Source organism: Melospiza georgiana, chromosome 5 (assembly GCF_028018845.1).
Source record: "Melospiza georgiana isolate bMelGeo1 chromosome 5, bMelGeo1.pri, whole genome shotgun sequence".
In the NCBI taxonomy this organism is placed as follows: domain Eukaryota; kingdom Metazoa; phylum Chordata; class Aves; order Passeriformes; family Passerellidae; genus Melospiza; species Melospiza georgiana.
In genome coordinates, this window is record NC_080434.1 from 68207880 (window position 1) to 68231764 (window position 23885).

The 23885-nt window shown below is 55.5% G+C and overlaps 2 protein-coding genes and 1 long non-coding RNA gene across 4 annotated transcripts in view; all 3 read left to right on the forward strand.

The window, feature by feature from the left end:
- Window positions 1-473, forward strand: part of VPS16 (VPS16 core subunit of CORVET and HOPS complexes) — a 31299-nt gene extending 30826 nt beyond the window's left edge. Inside the window, exon 24 of the mRNA XM_058024329.1 lies at window positions 184-473. Within this exon, the coding sequence (XP_057880312.1) occupies window positions 184-328 (145 nt within the window). The 3' untranslated portion in view covers window positions 329-473. The remainder of the gene's footprint in view (window positions 1-183) is intronic.
- Window positions 474-3184: 2711 nt separating this feature from the next.
- On the forward strand, window positions 3185-23463 carry IDH3B (isocitrate dehydrogenase (NAD(+)) 3 non-catalytic subunit beta). 2 transcript variants are annotated; one of them, XM_058024677.1, is made up of 12 exons: window positions 3185-3247; window positions 4122-4202; window positions 8470-8562; window positions 10715-10835; window positions 10965-11025; window positions 12406-12538; window positions 14927-15060; window positions 16060-16162; window positions 19899-20045; window positions 20141-20235; window positions 20320-20380; window positions 23336-23463. In XM_058024677.1, the coding sequence occupies exons 1-12, from the start codon at window positions 3212-3214 to the stop codon at window positions 23414-23416; spliced, it is 1146 nt and encodes a 381-aa protein (XP_057880660.1). In that variant the 5' UTR covers window positions 3185-3211; the 3' UTR covers window positions 23417-23463. The 2 variants fall into 2 exon arrangements, with proteins under 2 accessions (XP_057880660.1, XP_057880659.1); XM_058024676.1 differs by lacking the exon at window positions 23336-23463 and adding an exon at window positions 21963-22136.
- Window positions 20398-21955, forward strand: LOC131083748 (uncharacterized). Its single transcript, XR_009114475.1, has 3 exons — window positions 20398-20893; window positions 21044-21791; window positions 21839-21955. It is a non-coding gene; the product is annotated as an uncharacterized LOC131083748 (long non-coding RNA).
- Window positions 23464-23885: the final 422 nt, after the last annotated feature.

A 23885-nucleotide genomic window follows, 5' to 3' on the forward strand; every position in this document is an offset into this window, starting at 1 on the left:
TGTGGCAGCACGCAGTGGAGCTCCCTGTGGGGCAGCAGTGGGGATTTGGGGGTGACCCTGTGGGAGGCTCTGGGGACACCGGGAGCTGCCGGGGCAGTGGGACAGCGGTGGGAAGGCGGGGCTGCCCTGTGTCCCCGTGCTGTCCCCTCTGCGCTGTCCCCTCACGGCCGTGTGGTGTCGCAGGGACCTGGAGCAGGCGGCCGAGGCGGCCGTGGAGCGCAAGAACGAGGCCGAGATGAGCCTGGTGCTGTCCCGGTGCTCCCCCGGCACCGACGGCGCCCTGGCTGAGAGGCTGAACCGCGCCCGGGCACAGCTCCTCAAAAAGTGACACTGGGGACACGCCGGGGACACCACCGGGACATTGCAGGGACAGCACCAGGGACACGCCGGGAACAGCACCGGGACACTGCAGGGACACGCCAGGGACAGCACAGAGACACCACAGAGACACCACAGGGACACCACCAGGGACACCCCAGGGACACTGCAGGGACACCCCAGGGACACTGCAGGGACAGCACAGGGACAGCACAGAGACACCACAGAGACACCACAGGGACACCACCAGGGACACCCCAGGGACACCACCAGGACACTGCAGGGACACCCCAGGGACACTGCAGGGACACGCCCAGGGACACCCCCATGGATTCCCCCCAGGACATCCCCGTTGACGCCCCCATGGACACTATGGGGATATTCCATGGACACCCCAGGGACACCCCAAGGACACCCCGGGGACACTGCAGGGACACCCCAAGGACACTCCCAGGGACACCACAGGGATACTCCATGGACACCCTGGGGACACACCATGGACACCCTGGGGACACACCAGGGACAGTCCATGGACACCCCAGGGACAGTCCATGGACACCCCAATGACACCCCCATGGACACCCCCATGGACATCCTAGGGACACCACCAGGGTCAGCCCAGGGACACCCCAAGAACAGCCCAGGGACACCCCAGGGACACTGCAGGGATGCCCCAAGGACACCCCAGGGACACCCCATGGATATCCCGGGGACACCCCCAGGGACAGCCCACGGACACCCTGGGGACACACCAGGGACACTCCATGGACAATGCCAGGGATAGCCCATGGACACCCTGGGGACACCCCAGAGACACCCCATGGACACCTTGGGGACACCCCATGGACACCCTGGGGACACCCCCAGGGACACCACCAGGGATGCCACCAGAGATGCCACCAGGACACCTCAAGGACACCCCAGGGCTACCCCAGGGACACCCCAAGGACACCCCAGGGCTACCACATGGACACCCCCATGGACACACCAGGGACACCCCTAAGGACACCCCAAGGACACCCCAGGGACACCCCAAGGACACCCCCAGGGACACCACCAGGTACGCCACCAGGGATGCCACCAGGACATCCCAAGGACACCCCAGGGCTACCCCATGGATACCCCCAAGGACACACCAGGGACACCACCAAGGACACCCCCAAGGACACCCCATGGATACCCCCATGGACACACCAAGGACACCCCCAAGGACACCCTGGGGACACTCCATGGACACCCCCAAGGACACCCTGGGGACGCTCCATGGACACCCCCAGCCCCCCTGGTGTGTCCCTGTCCCCTGGCAGCTGCTCCCGGCCGTGTCCCTGCTGGATGGGTGGCAGAGGTGGCGCCGCTGGGGACAGCAGGGTCCCCTCCCTGCCTGTTCAATAAAGACAAGAGCTCTGTGTCCTGTGTCACCAAGGAGGGCTGGGGACACTGGGGACACCGGGATGGGTGGCAGGGGACGGGAGGGGACACAGCGGGGTTCAGGAGCGGCTCCGGGGGCCTGGAAGGTCACTGGGTGTCCCCAAGGGTCACGTGGGGGGACATTGTCGGGGTCATTGCAGGGACATTCGGGATCCCTGGGGGGACATTAGGGGGACATTGGAGGGGTCCATGGGGACACTGGGGGGATATTGAGGAAGTCCCAGGGGGCACATTGGGGAGACGTTGGGAGGGTGACAGGGGGACATTGTGGGACATTGGGTGTGTCCCAGGGGGTTATTGTGGGACACTGGGGGGGTCCCGGGGGGACACTGGGGGGACATTGGAGAGGTTCCCTTCCCTTGGGGGAATCCTTGGGGGGACATTAGTGGGGTTCCCAGGGGGACACTGGGGGGACATTGAGGAGGTTCCAAGGGAGACACTGGAGAGACATTGTGGGGGTCCCAGGGGGACACTGGGGGGACATTGAGAATGTCCCAGAGGGGACACTGGGGAGTTCCTGAGGGGACACTGGGGGAGGTCCTTGTAGGTATACTGGGGACTCCCTGGGGGGACATTGGGTGGGTCCCAGGGGGACACTGGGGGGTCCCTGGGGGACATTGAGGGGATATTGTAGGGGTCCCAGTGGGACACTGTGGGACACTGAGGGTGTCCCAGGGGACACTGTGGGATATTGGGGGTGTCCCAGGGGACACTGTGGGACACTGAGGGTGTCCCAGTGGGACACTGTGGGACACTGGGGGGTCCCCGGGGGACACTGTGGGACACTGAGGGTGTCCCAGGGGACACTGTGGGACACTGGGGGGTCCCAGTGGGACACTGAGGGTGTCCCAGGGGACACTGTGGGACACTGGGGGGTCCCAGTGGGACATTGGGCGGTCCCGGGGGACACTGTGGGACACTGAGGGTGTCCCAGGGGACACTGTGGGACACTGAGGGTGTCCCAGGGGACACTGTGGGATATTGGGGGTGTCCCAGGGGACACTGTGGGACACTGAGGGTGTCCCAGTGGGACACTGTGGGACACTGGGGGGTCCCCGGGGGACACTGTGGGACACTGAGGGTGTCCCAGGGGACACTGTGGGACACTGGGGGGTCCCAGTGGGACACTGAGGGTGTCCCAGGGGACACTGTGGGACACTGGGGGGTCCCAGTGGGACATTGGGCGGTCCCGGGGGACACTGTGGGACACTGAGGGTGTCCCAGGGGACACTGTGGGACACTGAGGGTGTCCCAGTGGGACATTGTGGGACACTGAGGGTGTCCCAGTGGGACATTGTGGGACACTGAGGGTGTCTCAGGGGACACTGAGGGACATTGAGGGGGTTCCCGTTCCCGCGCTCTCTCGCTCGTCCGCCAGGGGGCGCCACATGCCCAGCGAGGCCCCGCCCCATGACGTCACTCCGCGCCCCGCCCCCTGCCCGCGGTGCACTCTGGGCTGGCAGCGATGGCGGCGCTCAGCGCGGGCCGGGCGGCGGCGGCGGTGAGGGGGGGACGGGACACGGGCAGCGAGGGGACAGCGGGCTCAGCCGCGGGGACTGAGGGCACGGAACGAGCGGGGACATCGCTCTGGGGGGGGACACCGGGTGTGGGGGCGCGGGGCAGGGTCAGGGGGGTCAAACGGCGTCTGACCTCTTCGTTCTCTGGGCTAGGAGGGGTCAGTGAGGGCTGGGACGGTCTGGGGGGGTCCGTGAGGGGTCACTGAGGGCTGGGGGGGTCCGTGAGGGCTGGGGGGGTCCGTGAGGGGTCAGTGAGGGTTGGAGGGGTCAGTGAGGGGTCAGACGGGTCTGAGTGGTTCAAATAGGTCTGGGGGGTCCGTGAGGGGACAGTGAGGGCTCAGATGTGTCCGGGAGGGTCAGTCTGGGTGGTTCAGACTGGTCTGGGGGTTCAGATGGGTCGTGGGGTTCAGTCGGGTCTGGGGGGTCAGTGTGGGGCAGAGTGTGAGGCGAGAGCCGGGGGGCTTCGCTTTGGGGTGGAGGAGTTTCATGCTGGCTTGTGGGGGTGTCATTTTGGGGGTGACATTTTTGGCTTGGGGGGGAATTTTGGGGGTGGGGGTGGGCACCCCCTGATGGGACTCTGTGACCTGTGGGGGATTGGGGGGCACCCCCTGTTGGGACTCTGTGACCTGTGGGGGATTGGGGGGCACCCCCTGTTGGGACTCTGTGACCTGTGGGGGATTGGGGATCCCCTCTCTGACCTGTGGGGATTGGGGGGCCCCCTCTCTGACCTGTGGGCATTGGGGATCCCCCTCTCTGACCTGTGGGCATTGGGGATCCCCTCTCTGACCTGTGGGCATTGGGGATCCCCTCTCTGACCTGTGGGGTTGGGGATCCCCTCTCTGACCTGTTCACCCCCAGGGGCTCCTGCGTGCCCAGAGCCTCGGGGCATGGCGGGCGCTGGGCACCTCGGCCACCCTCCTGCAGCAGGCACAGGCCAAGGTGAGCAGGGGATCTGGGGGGACCAAAGAGGCTCAGGGGGGAACTTCTGACCCCCCAGAACCCCCTGAGAGGACGGGGGAGGTTTGGGGAAAGGCCTCAGGGGAGGTTTGGGTGGGATGTTGGCAATTGGGACATTCCTGGGAAGGGCAGTGGGGTGTGACATCCCCTGGGGACGTGGCCGGTGGTGGCCCTGGCGGTGCTGGGGGGGTCTCTGAGGTTTTTCCCAGGCAGGAAATTCCCTGATTCCGTGGGAACATGGCTGAGGGAAGGGCTCAGTGTGACCTTGAGGCACTGCCCTTCCCTCAGCTCTGCCTGCTGGCATTTCACATTTGTGCCCTGGACATTTGATTCCAGCTTATTTAAAGCTCCTCTTTGGTGACTCTCAGCTTTCCTTCCCTCCCTCCTTCCCCGTTCGCTCTGGGGGTTGGAGTTTCCCTGGCATTGCTGGCAGGGAATTCCAGGCTGGGCAAGGAGGGGAGGGGTGGGTGGGACAGCCCAGGAGTGATCAGTGAGGTTCTGTTGTGGTCTGGGCCATGAAAATGGGGCTTGGCAAAATTCCAGGTGCTCCTGAGGGCAGGGAGAAGGAATGAGGGGATTTAGGAACACAGGGCTGTGCTGGGATATTGGGGAAAATTGAATATTGGGGAAATTCCTCCTGGAAGGAGAAGTGGGGAGTTGCCAACCTTGGAGAGATCTAGGTGGGATATTGGGGAAATTCCTCTTAAAATGCCTGTCCAAAATTCCAGGAGGTGCTGAGGGCAGGGATGGGTTGAGGGGATTTAGGAACACCAGGCTGTGCTGGGATATTGGGGAAAATTGGGTATTGGGGAAATTCCTTCTGGAAAGAGAAATGGGGAATCCTCATCCCTGGATTTGGGTGGATTATTAGGGAAATTCCTCCTGAAATGCCTGTCCAAAATTCCCTGGGATCCTGAGGGCAGGGAGAAGGAATGAGGGGATTTAGGAGCCCGGGCTGTGCTGGGATATTGGGGAAAATTGGGTATTGGGGAAATTCCTCCTGAAAAGAGAAGTGGGGAGTTGCCAACCTTGGAGAGATCTGGGTGGGATATTGGGGAAATTCCTCTTAAAATGCCTGTCCAGAATTCCATGGGATCCTGAGGGCAGGAATGAAGGGATTTAGGCACACCAGGCTGTGCTGGCATATTGGGGAAAATTGGGTGTTGGGGAAATTCCTTCTGGAAAGAGAAATGGGGAATCCTCATCCCTGGATTTTGGTGGGATATTGGGGAAATTCCTGCTAAAAATGGCTGTCCAAAATTCCATGGGATCCTGAGGGCAGGGAGAAGGAATGAGGGGATTTAGGAGCACTGGGGTGTCCCTGGATATTGGGGGAATTCCTCCTGCAAAGAGAAGGGGAGAATCCCCATCCCTGGCAAGATTTTGGGGTTGGATATTGGGGAAATGCCCAGAATTCCAGGAGATCCTGAGGGCAGGAATGAAGGGATTTAGGAACACCAGGCTGTGCTGGGATATTGGAGAAATTCCTCCTGGGAAGAGAAATGGGGAGACCTCATCCCTTGAGAGATCTGGGTGGGATATTGGGGAAATTCCTCCTATAATGCCTGTCCAGAATTCCCTGGGATCGTGAGGGCAGGGATGAAGGGATTTAGGAACACCGGGCTGTGCTGGGATATGGGGTTGGATATTGGGGAAATTCCTCCTGGAAGGAGAAGTTGGGAGTTGCCAACCTTGGAGAGATCTGGGTGGGATATTGGGGATATTTCTCCTAAAAATGAGTGTCCAGAAGAATTCCAGGACATCCTGAGGGCAGGAATGAGGGGATTTAGGAACCCCAGGCTGTGCTGGCATATTGGGGAAAATTGGGTGTTGGGGAAATTCCTTCTGGAAAGAGAAATGGGGAATCCTCATCCCTGGATTTGGGTGGGATATTGGGGAAATTCCTGCTAAAAATGGCTGTCCAGAAATTCCATGGGATCCTGAGGGCAGGGGGAAGGAATGAGGGGATTTAGGAACACCGTGCTGTGACTGGATATTGGGGAAAATTGGATATTAGAGAAATTCCTCCTGAAAAGAGAAGTGGGGAGTTGCAAACCTTGGAGAGATCTGGGTGGGATATTGGGGAAATTCCTCTTAAAATGCCTGTCCAAAATTCCATGGGATCCTGAGGGCAGGAATGAAGGGATTTAGGAACAGCAGGCTGTGCTGGGATATTGGGAAAATTCCTCCTGGGAAGAGAAATGGGGAGTTCCCAACCTTGCAGAGATCTGGGGGGGATATTGGGGAAATTCCTCTTAAAATGCCTGTCCAAAATTCCAGGAGATCCTGAGGGCAGGGAGAAGGAGTGAGGGGATTTAGGAACACCAGGCTGGGCTGGGATATTGGGGAAAATTGGGTATTGGGGAAATTCCTCCTGGAAGGAGAAGTGGGGAATCCTCATCCCTGGATTTGGGTGGGATATTGGGGAAATTCCTCCTAAAATGGCTTTCCAAAATATCAGGAGTTCCTGAGGGCAGGGAGCAGGAATGAGGGGATTTAGGAGCACTGGGGTGTCCCTGGATATTGGGGAAATTCCTCCTGGGAAGAGCAGGGGAGAGTCCCCATCCCTGGCAAGATTTTGGGGTGGGATATTGGGGAAATTCCCAGAATTCCAGGAGATCCTGAGGGCAGGAATGAAGGGATTTAGGAACACAGGCTGTGAGTGGATATTGAGAAAATTCCTCCTGGGAAGAGAAATGGGGAGTCCCCAACCTTGGAGAGATCTGGGTGGGATATTGGGGAAATTCCTCTTAAAATGCCTGTCCAAAATTCCAGGAGATCCTGAGGGCAGGGATGAAGGGATTTAGGAACACCAGGCTGTGCTGGAATATTGGGGAAAATTGGGTATTGGGGAAATTCCTCCTGAAAAGAGAAATGGGGAATCCTCATCCCTGGATTAGGGTGGATTATTGGGGAAATTCCTGCTAAAAATGGCTGTCCAGAAATTCCCTGGGATCCTGAGGGCAGGGAGAAGGAATTGGGGGATTTAGGAGCACTGGGGTGTCCCTGGATATTGGGGAAATTCCTCCTGGAATGAGAAATGGGCAGACCTCATCCCTTGAGAGATTTGGGTGGGATATTGGGGAAATTCCTCCTATAATGGCTGTCCAAAATTCCAGGAGTTCCTGAGGGCAGAGGGAAGGAATGAGGGGATTTAGGAGCACTGGGGTGTCCCTGGATATTGGGGAAATTCCTCCTGCAAAGAGAAGGGGAGAATCCCCATCCCTGGCAAGATTTTGGGGTGGGATATTGGGGAAATTCCCAAAATTCCAGGACATCCTGAGGGCAGGGATGGCTGAGGGGATTTAGGAACACAGGGCAGTGCTGGGAGCTCTCAGCAATCCCTCCAGGATATTGCTGCAAGTGCTGGGCACGACAGGGCCCCAACGTGGTGTCAGGGGTGTCACCCCTGGGGGACAGGGACAGGGACAGGGACAGGGACAGCTCTGTCCTGGCTGGCTCTGGGCCCCTCAGGACAGGGACAGGGACAGGGACAAGGACAGGGACAGGGACAGGGACAGTGACAGGGACAGGGACAGTGACAGGACAGTCACAGCTCTGTCCTGGGCTGGCTCTGGGCCCCTCAGGACAGGGACAGGGACAGGGACAAGGACAGGGACAGTCACAGCTCCCTCCTGTGCTGGCTCTGGGCCCCTCAGGACAGGGACAGGGACAAGGACAAGGACAGGGACAGGGACAGGGACAGGGACAGGGACAGGGACAGTGACAGTCACAGCTCTGTCCTGGGCTGGCTCCGGGCCCCTCAGGACCAGGCTCCAGGCTCTGCAGCACGTCCAGGATGGATTTGGGGAGGGGGCTCAGCCTGGAGAAAAGGGGGGATCAGGGGGGACCCTGTGGCTCTGCCAGGAGGGGACAGCTGGGGACAGGGACAGGACAAAGGGACGCGGCCCCAGGCTGGGCCAGCAGAGGTTTGGGTGTCCCCAAGGGTCCCTTGTGGGGACATTGTGGGGATTTTCCTCCTGTCCAGCCCTGCCCAGCTGTGGAGTGTCCATCCCTGGGGGCATTTCCCAGCCCTGTGACACTTGGGGACAACGCTCAGTGGTGGCCTTGGCCCTGCAGGGCTCTCCCAACCCAAACATCCCACGTCCCCACGTCCCCATCGCTCCGTGTCCCCTGGGTGTGCCGCGGCTCAGGTCCCTGGGGGTCACTTTGTCCCACTTTGGGGTGACCCTGCTGTCCCCTCCCCGGTGCCAGAGGGCTTTGGGGTGACCCCGCTGTGTCCCCGCAGTGCCACAGGGCGGAGGGGACATTCCAGGTGACAATGCTGCCGGGGGACGGCGTGGGCCCGGAGCTCATGCACGCTGTCAAGGAGGTCTTCAAGGTACGGCCTGGCCTGGGGACACCAGCAGCAGCTGGCCCCGAGTGTCCCCGAGTGTCCCCGAGTGTCCCCAAATGTCCCTGGGAGTTCCTCAGTGTCCCTGAGTGTCCCTCAGTGTCCCTGTGTGTCTCTGAGTGTCCCTTAATGTCCCTGCGTGTCCCTATGTGTCACTTGGTGTCCCTAAATGTTCCTGCCTGTCCCTGAGTGTCCCTGAGCATCCATGTGTGTCCCTAAGTGTCCCTAACTGTCACTGTGTGCCACTTAGTGTCCCTAAATGTCCCTGAGTGTCCCTGCATGTCCCTGAGCAAGACTGTGTGTCCTTAAGTGTGTCTAAATGTCCCTGAGTGTCCCCGAGTGTCCCTAAATGTCCCTGGGAGTTCCTCAGTGTCCCTGAGTGTCCCTCAATGTCCCTGTGTGTCCTGAGTGTCCCTAAATCTCCCTGCTTGTCCCTGCATGTTCCTGAGTGTCCCTGAGTGTCCCTAAATGTCCCTGCCTGTCCCTGTGTGTCACTTAGTGTCCCTAAATGTTCCTGAGTGTCCCTGAGCATCCATGTGTGTCACTTAGTGTCCCTAACTGTCACTGTGTGTCACTTAGTGTCCCTAAATGTCCCTGAGTGTCCCTGCCTGTCCCTGTGTGTCACTTAGTGTCCCTGAGCATCCCTAAATGTCCCTTTGTGTCCCTGAGCGTCCCTGCGTGTCCCTAAATGTCCCTGGTGTCCCTGCCTGTCCCTGCTTGTCCCCAAGTATCCTGCCTGTCCCTGTGTGTCCCTGCTCATCCCTGCCTGTCCCTGTGTGTCACTTGGTGTCCTTGCCTGTCCCCGTGTGTCACTTGGTGTCCCTGCCTGTCCCTGTGTGTCTCTGAGCATTCCTGAGTGTCCCTGTGTGTTCCTGAGTGTCCCCAAATGTCCCTCTGTGTCACTTAGTGTCCTTGAGCATCCCTAAATGTCCCTGAGTGTCCCTAAATGTCCCTGCTTGTCCCTGTATGTTCCTGCATGTCCCTGTGTGTCCCTGCATGTCCCTGAGTGTCCCTAAATGTCCCTGTGTGTTCCTGAGTGTCCCTGCTTGTCCCTGTGTGTCCCTGCTTGTCCCCGTGTCCCCCTGAGTGTCCCTGGTGTCCCTGCATGTCCCTGAGTGTCCCTAAATGTCCCTGTGTGTTCCTGAGTGTCCCTGCTTGTCCCTGTGTGTCCCTGCTTGTCCCCGTGTCCCCCTGAGTGTCCCTGGTGTCCCTGCATGTCCCTGAGTGTCCCTAAATGTCCCTGTGTGTTCCTGAGTGTCCCTGCTTGTCCCTGTGTGTCCCTGCTTGTCCCCGTGTCCCCCTGAGTGTCCCTGGTGTCCCTGCATGTCCCTGTGTGTCCCTAAATGTCCCTGTGTGTCCCTGAGTGTCCCTGCTCATCCCTGCCTGTCCCTGTGTGTCACTTAGTGTCCCTAAATGTCCTTGAGTGTCCCTGCATGTTCCTAAATGTCCCTGCATGTCCCTGCTCGTCCCTGTGTGTCACTTAATGTCCCTGTATGTCACTTAATGTCCCTAAATGTTCCTGAGTGTCCCTGCATGTCCCTGTGTGTCCCTGCTTGTCCCTGTGTGTCACTTAGTGTCTCTGTGTCCCCCTGAGCGTCCCTAAATGTCCCTGGTGTCCCTGCCTGTCCCTGAGTGTCCCTGCTCATCCCTGCCTGTCCCTGTGTGTCACTTAGTGTCCCTACATGTCCCCGTGTGTCACTTAGTGTCCCTGCATGTCCCTGTGTGTCCCTGTGTGTTCCTGCCCGTCTCTGAGTGTCCCTAAATGTCCCTGACTGTCCCTGAGTGTCCCCACATGTCCCACAGGCAGAGGGTGGGTCCCCATTCCTGCAGGGATTTGGGATTTGGGGTAATTCCTCCTCAGAATGGCTCTCCAAGGCAGTGGGGGAGTCCCTGTCCCTGGAGGGATTGCCAGCCCTGTGCATGTGACACTTGGGGACATCCCAGGGGTGGCCTTGGCAGTGCTGGGGTCACCTCAGAGGGGTTTCCCAAGGGAAATGTCCCACAGTTCCATCAGTGCCACTGAGGTGACCCCTCCTGTCCCTGAGCCTGGGCCTGGCTGCCTCAGGGCTCCTGCGGTGTCCCCTGCGGTGTCCCCTGTGTGACCGTGGTGGCCCTGTCCCTGTCCCTGTCCCTGTGCCAGGCTGGCAATGTCCCCGTGATCTTTGACGAGCACCACCTGAGCGAGGTGCAGAACACAGCGTCCGAGGAGAAGCTGGACCGGGTGGTGGACTCCATGAAGGAGAGCAAGGTGGCCCTCATTGGTGAGCACCTGGCCAGGGTGGCCTTGTCCCTGTCCTTGTCACCCCTCGTCCCCTCAGGCTGTGCCAGGGGAGGGTTCTGTGGGACACTGGGACAATGCCCCTGTCCTGACCCCGCTCCGTGTCCTGCAGGGAAGATCCACACACCCATGGAGTACAAGGGAGACCTGGCGTCCTACGACATGAGGCTCAGGTGGGGCAAATTCATTCATTCATTCATTCATTCATTCATTCATTCATTCATTCATTCATTCATTCATTCATTCATTCATTCGTTCGTTCGTTCGTTCGTTCGTTCATTCATTCATTCATTCATTCATTCATTCGTTCATTCATTTGTTCATTCATTCGTTCATTCATTCATTCATCGGTAATGAGTTAGGGGGCAGAGGAAAAGGCTGAGGGATTCTGTGTGGGCTGCGAAACAAAATTTCAGTGGGACCCTGAGGGGTTCTGCAGGGGGGGTGGCCCCAGTTGTGTCCCCTGGCACTTGGAGGGGACAGTCACTGGGGAAAAAAACATTAATTATTGTTATTATTAATGTCATTATTAATTAATGAGTTATTGGGAGGCAAAACTGCTGAGGGAGCATCCCTGGCCAGGAGCTGTCCCTGCTCACCCTGGGCTCCTGCAGAGGGGAGTGACCCCAGGGACTTGCAGGGGACAGTCACTGTGGATAAAACATTAATTAATGTTATTATTAATGTCATTATTAATTTATGAGTTATTGGGAGGCAAAACTCCATAGCCAAGAGCTGCCCCTGCTGACTCATCCTTTTTCCCTGGAAATTCTGGAGGTGGTGAAGTGGCTTTCAGAATTTGTCACTGGGAGAACCCTGTTAATTAATAATTAATGAGTTATTGGGAGACAGAACTCCATAGCCTGGAGCTGCCCCTGTGCTTCTCTGGAAGTTCTGGAGATGCTGGGGTGGATCCCAGAACTCCTCACTGGAAAAACCCCATTAATTAATAATTAATGAGTTATTGGGAGACAAAACTCTGAGGCCAAGAGCCGTCCCTGCTGACTGATCCTTCTTCCCTTGAAATCCAGAACTCCTCACTGGACAAACCCCATTAATTAATAATTAATGAGTTATTGGGAGACAAAACTCCATAGCCTGGAGCTGCCCCTGTTAACTCATCCTGCTTCCCTGGAAGTTCTGGAGATGCTGGGGTGGATCCCACAATTTGTCACTGGGGAAACCCCATTAATTAATAATTAATGAGTTATTGGGAAGCCAAACTCCTGAGGCCAAGACTGATCCTTCTTCCCTGGAAATTCTGGAGATGCTGGGGTGGATCCCAGAATTTGTCACTGGGAGAACCCTGTTAATTAATAATTAATGAGTTATTGGGAAGCCAAAACCCTGTTAATTACTAATTAATGAGTTATGGGTCCTGAGGGACCATCGGTGTCCAGGAGCTGTCCCTGCTCACCCTGGGCTCCTGCAGAGGGGGGGTGGCCCCGCCGTGTCCCCAGTGCCCAGAGGGGACGCGGTGACCGTGTCCCCGTGTCCCCATGATGTCCCCATGATGTCCCCATGATGTCCCCATGATGTCCCCGTGTCCCCAGGAGGAAGCTGGACCTGTTTGCCAACGTGGTGCACGTGAAGAGCCTCTCGGGCTACCAGACCCGCCACAACAACCTGGACCTGGTGATCATCCGGGAGCAGACCGAGGGCGAGTACAGCTCCCTGGAGCACGAGGTGGGGACATGGGGACAGCCTGGGACAGCTGCAGTGCCACCTGCACAGGGGACAGCTCCAGGGGCTCCTCAGAGTCCCCAAAAGGGCTCCAGGGGCTCCTCAGAGTCCCCAAAGGGCTCCAGGGAGTCCTCAGAGACCTAAAGGGGCTCAAGGGAGTCCTCAGAGTCCCCAAAAGGGCTCCAAGGAGTCCCCAAAGGGGCTCCAGGGGGTCCTCAGAGGCCCCAGAGTGGCACCAGGGAGTCCTCAGAGTCCCCAGAGGGCTCCAGGGGGTCCTCAGAGTCCCCAAAGGGCTCCAGGGAGTCCTCAGAGTCCCCAAAGGGCTCCAGGGGCTCCTCAGAGTCCCCAAAGGGCACCAGGGAGTCCTCAGAGACCTAAAGGGGCTCCAGGGGCTCCTCAGAGTCCTAAAGGGGCACCAGGGGGTCCTCAGAGTCCCCAGAGGGGCTCCAGGGGCTCCTCAGAGTCCCCAAAGGGGCTCCAGGGAGTCCTCAGAGTCCCCAAAGGGCTCCAGGGGCTCCTCAGAGTCCTAAAGGGGCTCCAGGAGAGCTGGAGAGGAAGGAGGAAAAAGGGGAAAAAATGGAAAAAGGAATGGTTGGGTTTTAGGGATAGGGGTCAGGGATTATAAAACAGGGGATAAGGGATGGAGGGACAGGAGCCAGGGAATGGCTCCCACTGGGAAAGGGCAGATTGGGCTGGGATCTTGGCAAGGAATTGCTGGCTGGGAGGGTGGGCAGGGGCTGGGCTGGAATTGCCAGATTTGCTGTGGCTGCCCCTGGATCCCTGGCAGTGCCCAAGGCCAGGCTGGATCCACCTGGGACAGTGGCACACAGAGCAGGGGGACAATGCCTGGCAAAGGGACAGTGGCACATGGAGCAGGGGGACAGTGCCTGGCAAAGGGACAGTGGCACACGGATTGTCCCTTTGGGTGAACCCTGGCCAGGATGGAGACACCAGTGGGAGGAGAACTGGGCAGAAAAGGGCAAATCTGGGCTGAGATTAGAACAAATTTATAATTAAAACCAAATTATGATGAGAAGAATTCAATAACTGAAACAAAATGGTGATGATGAGAATAATTTAATAATTGAAATAAAACTGATGATTAGAAAAATTCAATAGCTGAAACAAAATGGTGATGATGAGAATAATTTAATAATTGAAACAAAACAATGATGATTAGAAAAATTCAATAGCTGAAACAAAATGGAGATGATGAGAGTAATTCAGTAATTAAATCAGAGTGGTGATGATGATGAGAACAAGTCAATAATTGAAACAAGATGATGATGATGATAATTCAATAATCGAAACAAAGGGGTGATGATTAGAAAAATTCAGTAATTGAAACAAAATTATGATAATGATAAGAACAATTAAATAATTGAAAAAAGATGATGATGCTAATTCAATAATTGAAACAAAAAGATGATGAGAACAATTCAATATTTGAAACATAATGGTGATAATAAGAAATATAGTAATTGGAATAAAATTTTAATGATAAGAAATATTTAATTGTAAAAATCCCGATGATAGGAATTAATAATAAATATAAATACATGTAAGAATAACAGATACACCAATACATGTAACACATAAATGTGGTCAATAATAATAATTATAATGGTAATAATAATAGTAATAATGAATATTAGGATAAGGAGAGGGAAGGGGTTGTTATTATTGTTATTATAATTATTATTGATAATTATTATTGTTATTGATAATTATAATTATGACACTTATAATTATGATAATGATAGGGAAGGGAAGATAATTATTATTAATAATAACAATAATGATAATAGGAGAGGGAAGGTAATATAATAATAAATAATAAAATTAAAATAATAAAAATAAAATAAAATATAGTAATAGTAATAGTAGTAGTAATAATAATAATAATAATAATAATAATAATAATAATAATAATAATAATAATAATAATAATAATAATAATAATAATAATAATTTTATAATGAAGGTAAGAGAGGCCATAGCAGCCCAGGTGTGAGGGCCAGGCAGGGTGGCTGTGCCCAGGCTGTGTGGCTGTGCCCAGGCTGGGTGTGAGGGCCAGGCTGAGGTGGCCGTGCCCAGGCTGAGGTGGCTGTACCCAGGCTGGGGTGGCTGTACCCAGGCTGAGGTGACCGTGCCCAGGCTGGGTGGCTGTACCCAGGCTGAGGTGACCGTGCCCAGGCTGGGTGGCCGTGCCCAGGCTGGATGGCTGTACCCAGGCAGGGTGGCTGTGCCCAGGCTGGGGTGGCTGTGCCCAGGCAGCGTGGCCGTGCCCAGGCTGGGTGGCTGTACCCAGGCTGGGTGGCTGTACCCAGGCAGGGTGGCCGTGCCCAGGCTGGGTGACCGTGCCCACCTGTGACACCCCCGTGTCCCCAGAGTGCCAAGGGGGTGATCGAGTGCCTCAAGATCATCACCAGGGCCAAGTCCCAGCGCATCGCCAAGTTCGCCTTCGACTACGCCACCAAGAAGGGCCGGGCCAAGGTGACAGCTGTGCACAAGGCCAACATCATGTGAGTGCCACTGCCACCCTCAGCCCTGCGCTGTGACCGCGGTGCCACCTGCCAGTGTCACCTGCCAGTGTCACCTGCCAGTGTCACCTGCCAGCGCTCCAGGACACCTGGAGGGACCTGCAGTGGGGGAGAGGGGGAAGGGCTGCAAGGTGGAAATAAAAGATTGGGGTGAGGGCTTGGGAAGGAATTGCTGGCTGGGCTGGAATTGCCAGATTTGCTGTGGCTGCCCCTGGATCCCTGGCAGTGCCCAAGGCCAGGCTGGATCCACCTGGGACAGTGGGAGGTGTCCCTGCCCATGGGATGGGAATTTTTGGGATTTAAGGTCTTTTCCAACCCAAACCATTCCAGGATTGTGGAGCTCTTTTGTTTTGGGAGAGCTGGGAATGTTCCCCTGGAGAAGGGAAAAATTCCAGGGAATGCTCAGAGTGCCTGGAGGGGCTCCAGGAGAGCTGGAGAGGGACTGGGGACAGGGAATGGAGGGACAGGAGCCAGGGAATGGCTCCCACTGGGAAAGGGAAGATGGGGCTGGGATCTTGGCCAGGAATTCCTGGCTGGAATTGCCAGAGAATCTGTGGATCCCTGGCAGTGCCCAAGGCCAGGCTGGACATTGGGGATTGGGGTGAGGGAGATCAGGATTTCCTTGGCATTGGGGTTTTTCCCTCGCTCTGCTCCCAGCCAGGAGTGAGCAGACCCTGATCAGATTTATTGATCAATCAGTGCCCAGATATTCCCAGGGCAGCATCTCCATAACAGCCCTGTCCCCATGGATTGTGGGATCATTGGCTTGGGGTCATTCCTGCAGAATCCCAAGCTCTGGAATCATTGATGGGAGCCCCTGGACAGCTCCACCTGGGACAGATCCCCTTCCCATCAGGGAGAGGAGGGGGGAAGCAGCATGAGGAGCCCCAAAGGGTGTCCCAGATCCCCATTCCTGCTGGATCCCTGCAGCCTTTGGGATTTCCCTGCTGTCCCCAACCCTTGCTGGTGTTCCCTGTGCAGGAAGCTGGGGGATGGGCTGTTCCTGCAGTGCTGTAAGGAGGTGGCCGAGCTGTACCCCAAGATCAAATTCGACACCATGATCATCGACAACTGCTGCATGCAGGTCAGCCACAGCCCTGAGGGTGTCCCCAGCCCCTGTCCCTGTCCCTGTCCCTGCTCCCTTCCCAACCCTCCCTGAGCAGCTGCAACCTCCAGGCCTTGGCACACCGAGCCCGCCTGGCCCCAGCATTGTCCCCTGTGCCAGGCAGGAACCCCCCCAGCATTGCCAGCTCTGTCTCACCTGGGCCCTGGGGCCATCTCAGTGCTGCTCCTGGGGGGGATTTGGGGGGACCTGGATTCCTGCAGCCTCACTGGGGCTGGGCGTGTTTCTATCCCTAAAAATTCCCTTTTAAATCCCTAAAATCTCCCCTTTATATCCCTAATAATTCCCCTTTATATCCCTAAAAATTCCCCTTTATATCCCTAAAAATTCCCCTTTAAATCCCTAAAATCTCCCCTTTAAATCCCTAAAAATTCCCCTTCACATCCCTAAAAACTCCTCAATCCCCTCTCTGCTGCCCCAGGTTCCTGCAGCCTCACTGGGGCTGGGTGTGTTTCTATCCCTAAAAATCCCCTTTTAAATCCCTAAAAATTCCCCTTTAAATCCCTAAAAATTCCCCTTTAAATCCCTAAAATCTCCCCTTTATATCCCTAAAAATTCCCCTTTATATCCCTAAAAATTCCCCTTTATATCCCTAAAAACTCCCCTTTATATCCCTAAAAATTCCCCTTTATATCCCTAAAAATTCCCCTTTATATCCCTAAAAACTCCCCTTTATATCCCTAAAAATTCCGCTTTAAATCCCTAAAAATTCCCCTTCACATCCCTAAAACCTCCCCAGTCCCTCTCTGCTGCCCCAGGTTCCTGCAGCCTCACTGGGGCTGGGCATGTTTCTTTCCCTAAAAATTCCCCTTTAAATCCCTAAAATCTCCCCTTTATATCCCTAATAATTCCCCTTTATATCCCTAAAAATTCCCCTTTAAATCCCTAAAATCTCCCCTTTAAATCCCTAAAAACCCCCCTTTAAATCCCTAAAAATCCCCCTTTATATCCATAAAAATTCCCCTTTAAATCCCTAAAAATCCCCCTTTAAATCCCTAAAAATTCGCCTTTATATCCCTAAAAACCCCCCTTTAAATCCCTAAAAATTCCCCTTTATATCCCTAAAAATCCCCCTTTAAATCCCTAAAAATTCCCCTTCACATCCCTAAAAACTCCTCAATCCCCTCTCTGCTGCCCCAGGTTCCTGCAGCCTCGCTGGGGCTGGGTGTGTTTCTATCCCTAAGAATTCCCCTTTAAATCCCTAAAAATTCCCCTTTGTATCCCTAAAAATCCCCCTTTATATCCCTAAATATTCCCCTTTAAATCTCTCAAAATTCCCCTTCACATCCCTAAAAATCCCCCTTTAAATCCCTAAAAATTCCCCTTTATATCCCTAAAAATTCCCCTTTATATCCCTAAAAATTCCCCTTCAGTCCCTGAAACCTCCCCAGTCCCGCTCTGCTGCCCCAGGTTCCTGCAGCCTCACTGGGGCTGGGTGTGTTTCTATCCCTAAGAATTCCCCTTTATATCCCTAAAAATTCCCCTTTACATCTCTAAAAATTCCCCTTTATATCCCTAAAAATTCCCCTTTAAATCCCTAAAAATTCCCCTTTATATCCCTAAAAATCCCCCTTTAAATCCCTAAATATTCCCCTTTAAATCCCTAAAAATTCCCCTTTACATCTCTAAAAATTCCCCTTTATATCCCTAAAAATTCCCCTTTATATCCCTAAAAATTCCCCTTTAAATCCCTAAAAATTCCCCTTCACATCCCTAAAACATCCCCAGTCCCGCTCTGCTGCCCCAGGTTCCTGCACCCTCACTGGGGCTGGGTGTGTTTCTATCCCTAAAAATCCCCTTTATATCCCTAAAAATCCCCCTTTACATCTCTAAAAATTTCCCTTTAAATCCCTAAAAATCCCCCTTTAAATCCCTAAAAATTCCCCTTTATATCCCTAAAAATTCCCCTTTAAATCCCTAAAAATTCCCCTTCAGTCCCTAAAACCTCCCCAGTCCCTCTCTGCTGCCCCAGGTTCCTGCAGCCTCACTGGGGCTGGGTGTGTTTCTATCCCTAAAAATTCCCTTTTAAATCCCTAAAATCTCCCCTTTATATCCCTAAAAATTCCCCTTCACATCCCTAAAAATCCCCTTTTAAATCCCTAAAAATTCCCCTTTACATCTCTAAAAATTCCCCTTTATATCCCTAAAAATCCCCCTTTATATCCCTAAAAATTCCCCTTTAAATCCCTAAAAATCCCCCTTTAAATCCCTAAAAATCCCCCTTTATATCCCTAAAAATTCGCCTTTAAATCCCTAAAATCTCCCCTTTATATCCCTAAAAATTCCCCTTCACATCCCTAAAAATTCCCCTTCACGTCCCTAAAAATCCCCCTTTATATCCCTAAAAATCCCCCTTTAAATCCCTAAAAATTCCCCTTCACATCCCTAAAAACTCCTCAATCCCCTCTCTGCTGCCCCAGGTTCCTGCAGCCTCACTGGGGCTGGGTGTGTTTCTATCCCTAAAAATCCCCTTTTAAATCCCTAAAAATTCCCCTTTATATCCCTAAAAATTCCCCTTTATATCCCTAATAATTCCCCTTTATTTCCCTAAAAACTCCCCTTTATATCCCTAAAAACTCCCCTTTATATCCCTAAAAATTCCCCTTTGTATCCCTAAAAATTCCCCTTTATATCCCTAAAAATTCCACTTTAAATCCCAAAAATCTCCCTTTTATATCCCTAAAAATTCCCCTTTAAATCCCTAAAAATTCCCCTTCACATCCCTAAAAATTCCCCTTTATATCCCTAAAAATTCCCCTTTAAATCCCTAAAAATTCCCCTTCACATCCCTAAAAATTCCCCTTTATATCCCTAAAAATTCCCCTTTAAATCCCTAAAAATTCCCCTTCACATCCCTAAAAACTCCTCAATCCCCTCTCTGCTGCCCCAGGTTCCTGCAGCCTCACTGGGGCTGGGTGTGTTTCTATCCCTAAAAATCCCCTTTATATCCCTAAAAATTCCCCTTTATATCCCTAAAAATTCCCCTTTAAATCCCTAAAAATCCCCCTTTATATCCCTAAAAATTCCCCTTTATATCCCTAATAATTCCCCTTTAAATCCCTAAAAATCCCCCTTTATATCCCTAAAAATTCCCCTTTATATCCCTAAAAATTCCCCTTTATATCCCTAAAAATTCCCCTTTAAATCCCTAAAATCTCCCCCTTTATATCCCTAAAAATTCCCCTTTATATCCCTAAAAATTCCCCTTTAAATCCCTAAAAATTCCCCTTTATATTCCTAAAAATCCCCCTTTAAATCCCTAAAAATTCCCCTTTATATCCCTAAAAATCCCCCTTTAAATCCCTAAATATTCCCCTTTAAATCCCTAAAAATCCCCTTTATATCCCTAAAAATTCCCCTTTGTATCCCTAAAAATCCCCCTTTAAATCCCTAAATACTCCCCTTTAAATCCCTAAATATTCCCCTTTAAATCCCTAAAAATCCCCCTTTATATCCCTAAAAACCCCCCTTTAAATCCCTAAAAATTCCCCTTCAGTCCCTAAAACCTCCCCATCCCTCTGCTGCCCCGGGCAGTTCCAAGCATGGAACGATCGGGGTTGGAGCCCCCTCAGATCTCACCCAGCCCCGCCACACCCGGGCTGTGCCCCCTGTGCCAGGGCAGGGCTGAGCCTCCCCCCAGCTGTTCCAGGCCTCAGTGCCCCATTCCCATGCCATTCCCCTGCCATTCCCATGCCAGCTGGTGCAGAACCCGTACCAGTTTGACGTGCTGGTGATGCCCAACCTGTACGGGAACATCGTGGACAACCTGGCGGCGGGGCTGGTGGGCGGCGCGGGCGTCGTGCCCGGCGAGAGCTACAGCGCCGAGTACGCCGTCTTCGAGATGGTGAGCGGGCACGGGCACCCCCGCGCCACCCCAGGGCGGCACCCCCGAGGCTGGCAGGGTGGCACCGCCCCGTCACCGTGCCCCGTGTCCCACAGGGAGCCCGGCACCCCTTCGCCCAGGCCGTGGGCAGGAACATCGCCAACCCCACGGCCATGCTGCTCTCGGCCTCCAACATGCTGCGGCACCTCAAGTACGTGCCGGGCACCCAGGGGGGGTTTGGGGGGTCTGGGGGGGCTCCTGAGGGGCTGACCCCCTGCTTGCCCCCCTTTTCCAGCCTGGAATACCACTCCAACATGATCTCGGACGCGGTGAAGAAGGTGATCAAAGGTGGAAAAGTGAGTGTGGGACACAGGGTAGGGCTGGTGGTGCCTGGGTCACCTTCTCGGGCTGCTTTCTTCTTCCCAGCTGCAGTTCTGGTTCCTCTCCTCAGCTGCAATTCGGGTTCCTCTCCTCTTCCCAGCTGTAATTTGGGTTCCTCTCTTCTTCCCAGCTGTAATTTGGGTTCCTCTCCTCTCTCCAGCTGGAATTGGGGTTCCTCCCCTCTCTCCAGCTGCAATTCAGGTTCCTCTCCTCTTCCCAGCTGGAATTGGGGTTCCTCTCTTCTTCCCAGCTGGAATTGGGGTTCCTCTCCTCTCTCCAGCTGCAATTCTGGTTCCTCTCCTCTCTCCAGCTGGAATTCTGGTTCCTCTCCTCTCTCCAGCTGCAATGCCAGGCCCACAGCTGTGTCCAGCCCCTGTGCTCATGTCCTGGCCCAGGAGGGATTTCTGGCAGGGCTGGAGGATCTGCCATGGCCTTGTCTCCATTTGGGTTCTTGGCAGGGACCTTCCATGGCCCCATTCCCACGCCAGGTCCTGGCAGGGCTCTCAGGGACCTCTCCATGTCCCCATGTCCACCCCAGGTCCTGGTATGGTTCACAAGGGATGTTCCACAGCTCCCTTCCCACACCAGGTCCTGGCAGGGCTCTCAGGGATCTCTCCATGTTCCCATTCCCACCCCAGGTCCTGGAAGGACTCTCAGGGATGTTCCACAGCCCCATCTCCACCCCAAATCCTGACAGGGCTCTCAGGGATCTCTCCATGTCCCCATTCCCACCCCAGAGCTCTCAAGGACGTTCCACAGCCCCATTCCCACCCGAGCTCTCAGGGACCTGTCCGCGTTCCTGTTCCCACCACAGGTCCTGGCATGGTTCTCAAGGGACATTGCACAGCCCCATTCCCACCCCAAATCCTAACAGGGCTCTCAGGGATCTCTCCATGTCCCCATTCCCACCACAGGTCCTGGCAGGATTCTCAGGAACCTCTCCATATCCAGATTCCCACCCCAAGGCTCTCAGAAACATTCCACTGACCCATTCCCCCCACAGGTCCTGGCAGGGCTCTCAGGGATGTTCCACAGCCCCATCTCCTCCCCAGATCCTACCAGGGCTCTCAGGATCTCTCCATGTCCCCATTCCCACCACAGGTCCTGGCAGGGCTCTCAAGGTACATTCCACCGCCCCATTCCCACCCCAGGTCCTGGAAGGACTCTCAGGGATGTTCCACAGCCCCATCTCCACCCCAGATCCTAACAGGGCTCTCAGGGATCTCTCCATGTCCCCATTGCCACCACAGGTCCTGGCAGGATTCTCAGGAACCTCTCCATATCCAGATTCCCACTCCAAGGCTCTCAGGGATGTTCCACAGCCCCATCTCCACCCCAAATCCTAACATGGCTCTCAGGATCTCCATGTCCCCATTGCCCCCACAGGTCCTGGCAGGGCTCTCAGGATCTCCATGTCCCCATTGCCCCCGCAGGTCCTGGCAGGGCTGTGGAGGGTCCCTGCTGCCTGTCCCTGCTCTGCTGTCCCTGTCCCAGCCGTTCCCCCGGTGCTCACCAGAGCCTTTCCCCGTTTCTCCCCTCCCTGTGTTGGATTTGCAGGTCCGGACCCGGGACCTGGGCGGTTACTCCACCACCTCCGACTTCGTCAAGTCCGTCATTGACAACCTGCACCCCAACTATGGGGCTTAGGGCCCCCTGCACCCCAACTATGGGGCTCAGGCCCCCCAGCAGCTCCCCCTGCACCCCAACTCTGGGGCTCAGGCCCCCCTGCACCCCAGCTATGGGGCTTAGCCCCCCCCCCAGCGCCTCAACCCCCTCCCCAAACCCCTCCCAACCCCAGGAACCTTCACCCTTCCCCATCCCCACAGGAGGCGACCAGTGCGGAGTTTGGGGTTTGCTGGGTGGTTCTGGGGGGATGTGGCAGCGCCCCGAAATCATTGGCAGCTCATTGGGACCACCCACCATGGCTCTGGGGCCCCCCAATTCCCATGGGATCCCCATTACTGGATTATCATTGCTGTGGGACCAGTGGGATTCCCAGATCCCTGTGAGAGCAGGACCTTGGACTGGGGACCCCATTCCCACGGGATCCCCTGACTGTGGGACCACCACTCCCACGGGATCCCTGACTATGGGACCCCCATTCCCACGGGATCCCTGACTGTGGGACCCTCCCTTTTCCATGGGGTCATTTTGGCTGTTGGACCAGTGGGATTTGTGGGATCCCTGTGAGAATGGAACCTTGGACTGTGGGACCCCCATTCCCACGGGACCCTTGTAACTGTTGGACCAGTGTGGGATTTTTGTGGGACCTCCATTCCCGTGGGACCCTCACGAATGTGGGACCCCAGTGCCCCCATTCCTGTGGTGCCCACCTCATGCAGCTTTCAGCAATACCCAGGGTGAGTTCCCCACCCTGCACCCCCTTGGCAGCTGCTGGCACAGGGTCCCCATGCCACGAGGTGACCCTGGAACACTCCAGAGCTGGCACAGGGTGGGGGGGTGACCCTGTGCCCCCCAATCCATGGGCATTGGGAAGCTGGGAGCCCATCCCGTAACGCTGTGCCCGTGGGCCGGGCCTGGTGCCACCCCGGGCTGTGCCATCGTGTCGTGCTCTGTACTCTGCTTTGCTAATAAAGGGTCCAACGCTTCCCTGCAGCCCTGCCCTGCCCTGGGGGACCCGGGGCAGCTTTTGGGGTGCTGAGCTGGGGGGGCAATGCAGTCCTGCCCTGCCCTGGGGGCACCCGGGGCTGCTGAGCTGGGGGGCCCTGCTGGAAGCAGAGCCCACGCCGGACTCTGGGGCACAGGGCTCAGCAGCCCCTCCACATGTCCCCAAGGCACAGGACAGCTTTGGGGGTGCACAGGGCTCCAGGGAGCCCAAGCCCCAGCGCCACAGCCCAGCCTGGGGCCGGGGGGACCCCGATTGTGCAGGTCCCCCGTCGGTGCCCCCCTAACCTCCGGTCTCCTTGCAGGTGCGCACGGCGGACATGGGGGGCTACTCCACCTCCATGGATTTCACCCAGGCCGTGATAGATGCCCTGGAGGTGCACTGACCTCAGCCCCGCCCCTGGCGACTCCAATAAAGTGGCCTCAGGTGTGACCGTGCTGCTGTCAGTGTCCCCCGGGCCGGGCAGGCTGCTGGTGACAGGGTGACCCCCGTGGGGACAGCCTGGGCACCCCCTGCCAGCCACGGAGCACGACAGGAGGGATCAGCAACAACCTCAGCCCTTTATTGGGGTGTGGGCAGCCCTGCACTGCACGGGCATGGGGACACGGCCTGGGGACAGCCCCACACACTGGGGACAGCCCCTCACGGCCCCATGTCCCCAAGGAGGGGACACAGATGGCCTGGGGACAGCCCCACACGGCCCCATGTCCCCAAGGAGGGGACACAGACAGGCCTGGGGACAGCCCCACACGGCCCCATGTCCCCAAGGAGGGGACACAGACACGGCCTGTGGACAGCCCCACACGGCCAAGGAGGGGACACAGACAGGCCTGTGGACAGCCCCACACTGGGGA

What these genes read in the sequence shown, in the direction of transcription:
- IDH3B (XM_058024676.1), top strand. Translation starts at nt 3,212, where the DNA reads ATGGCGGCGCTCAGCGCGGGCCGGGCGGCGGCGGCG. An exon ending in CGGGCCGGGCGGCGGCGGCG is followed by an intron (nt 3,248 to 4,121) that starts GTGAGGGGGGGA and finishes GTTCACCCCCAG; the next exon opens with GGGCTCCTGCGTGCCCAGAG. An exon ending in AGGTGATCAAAGGTGGAAAA is followed by an intron (nt 20,381 to 21,962) that starts GTGAGTGTGGGA and finishes TTGGATTTGCAG; the next exon opens with GTCCGGACCCGGGACCTGGG.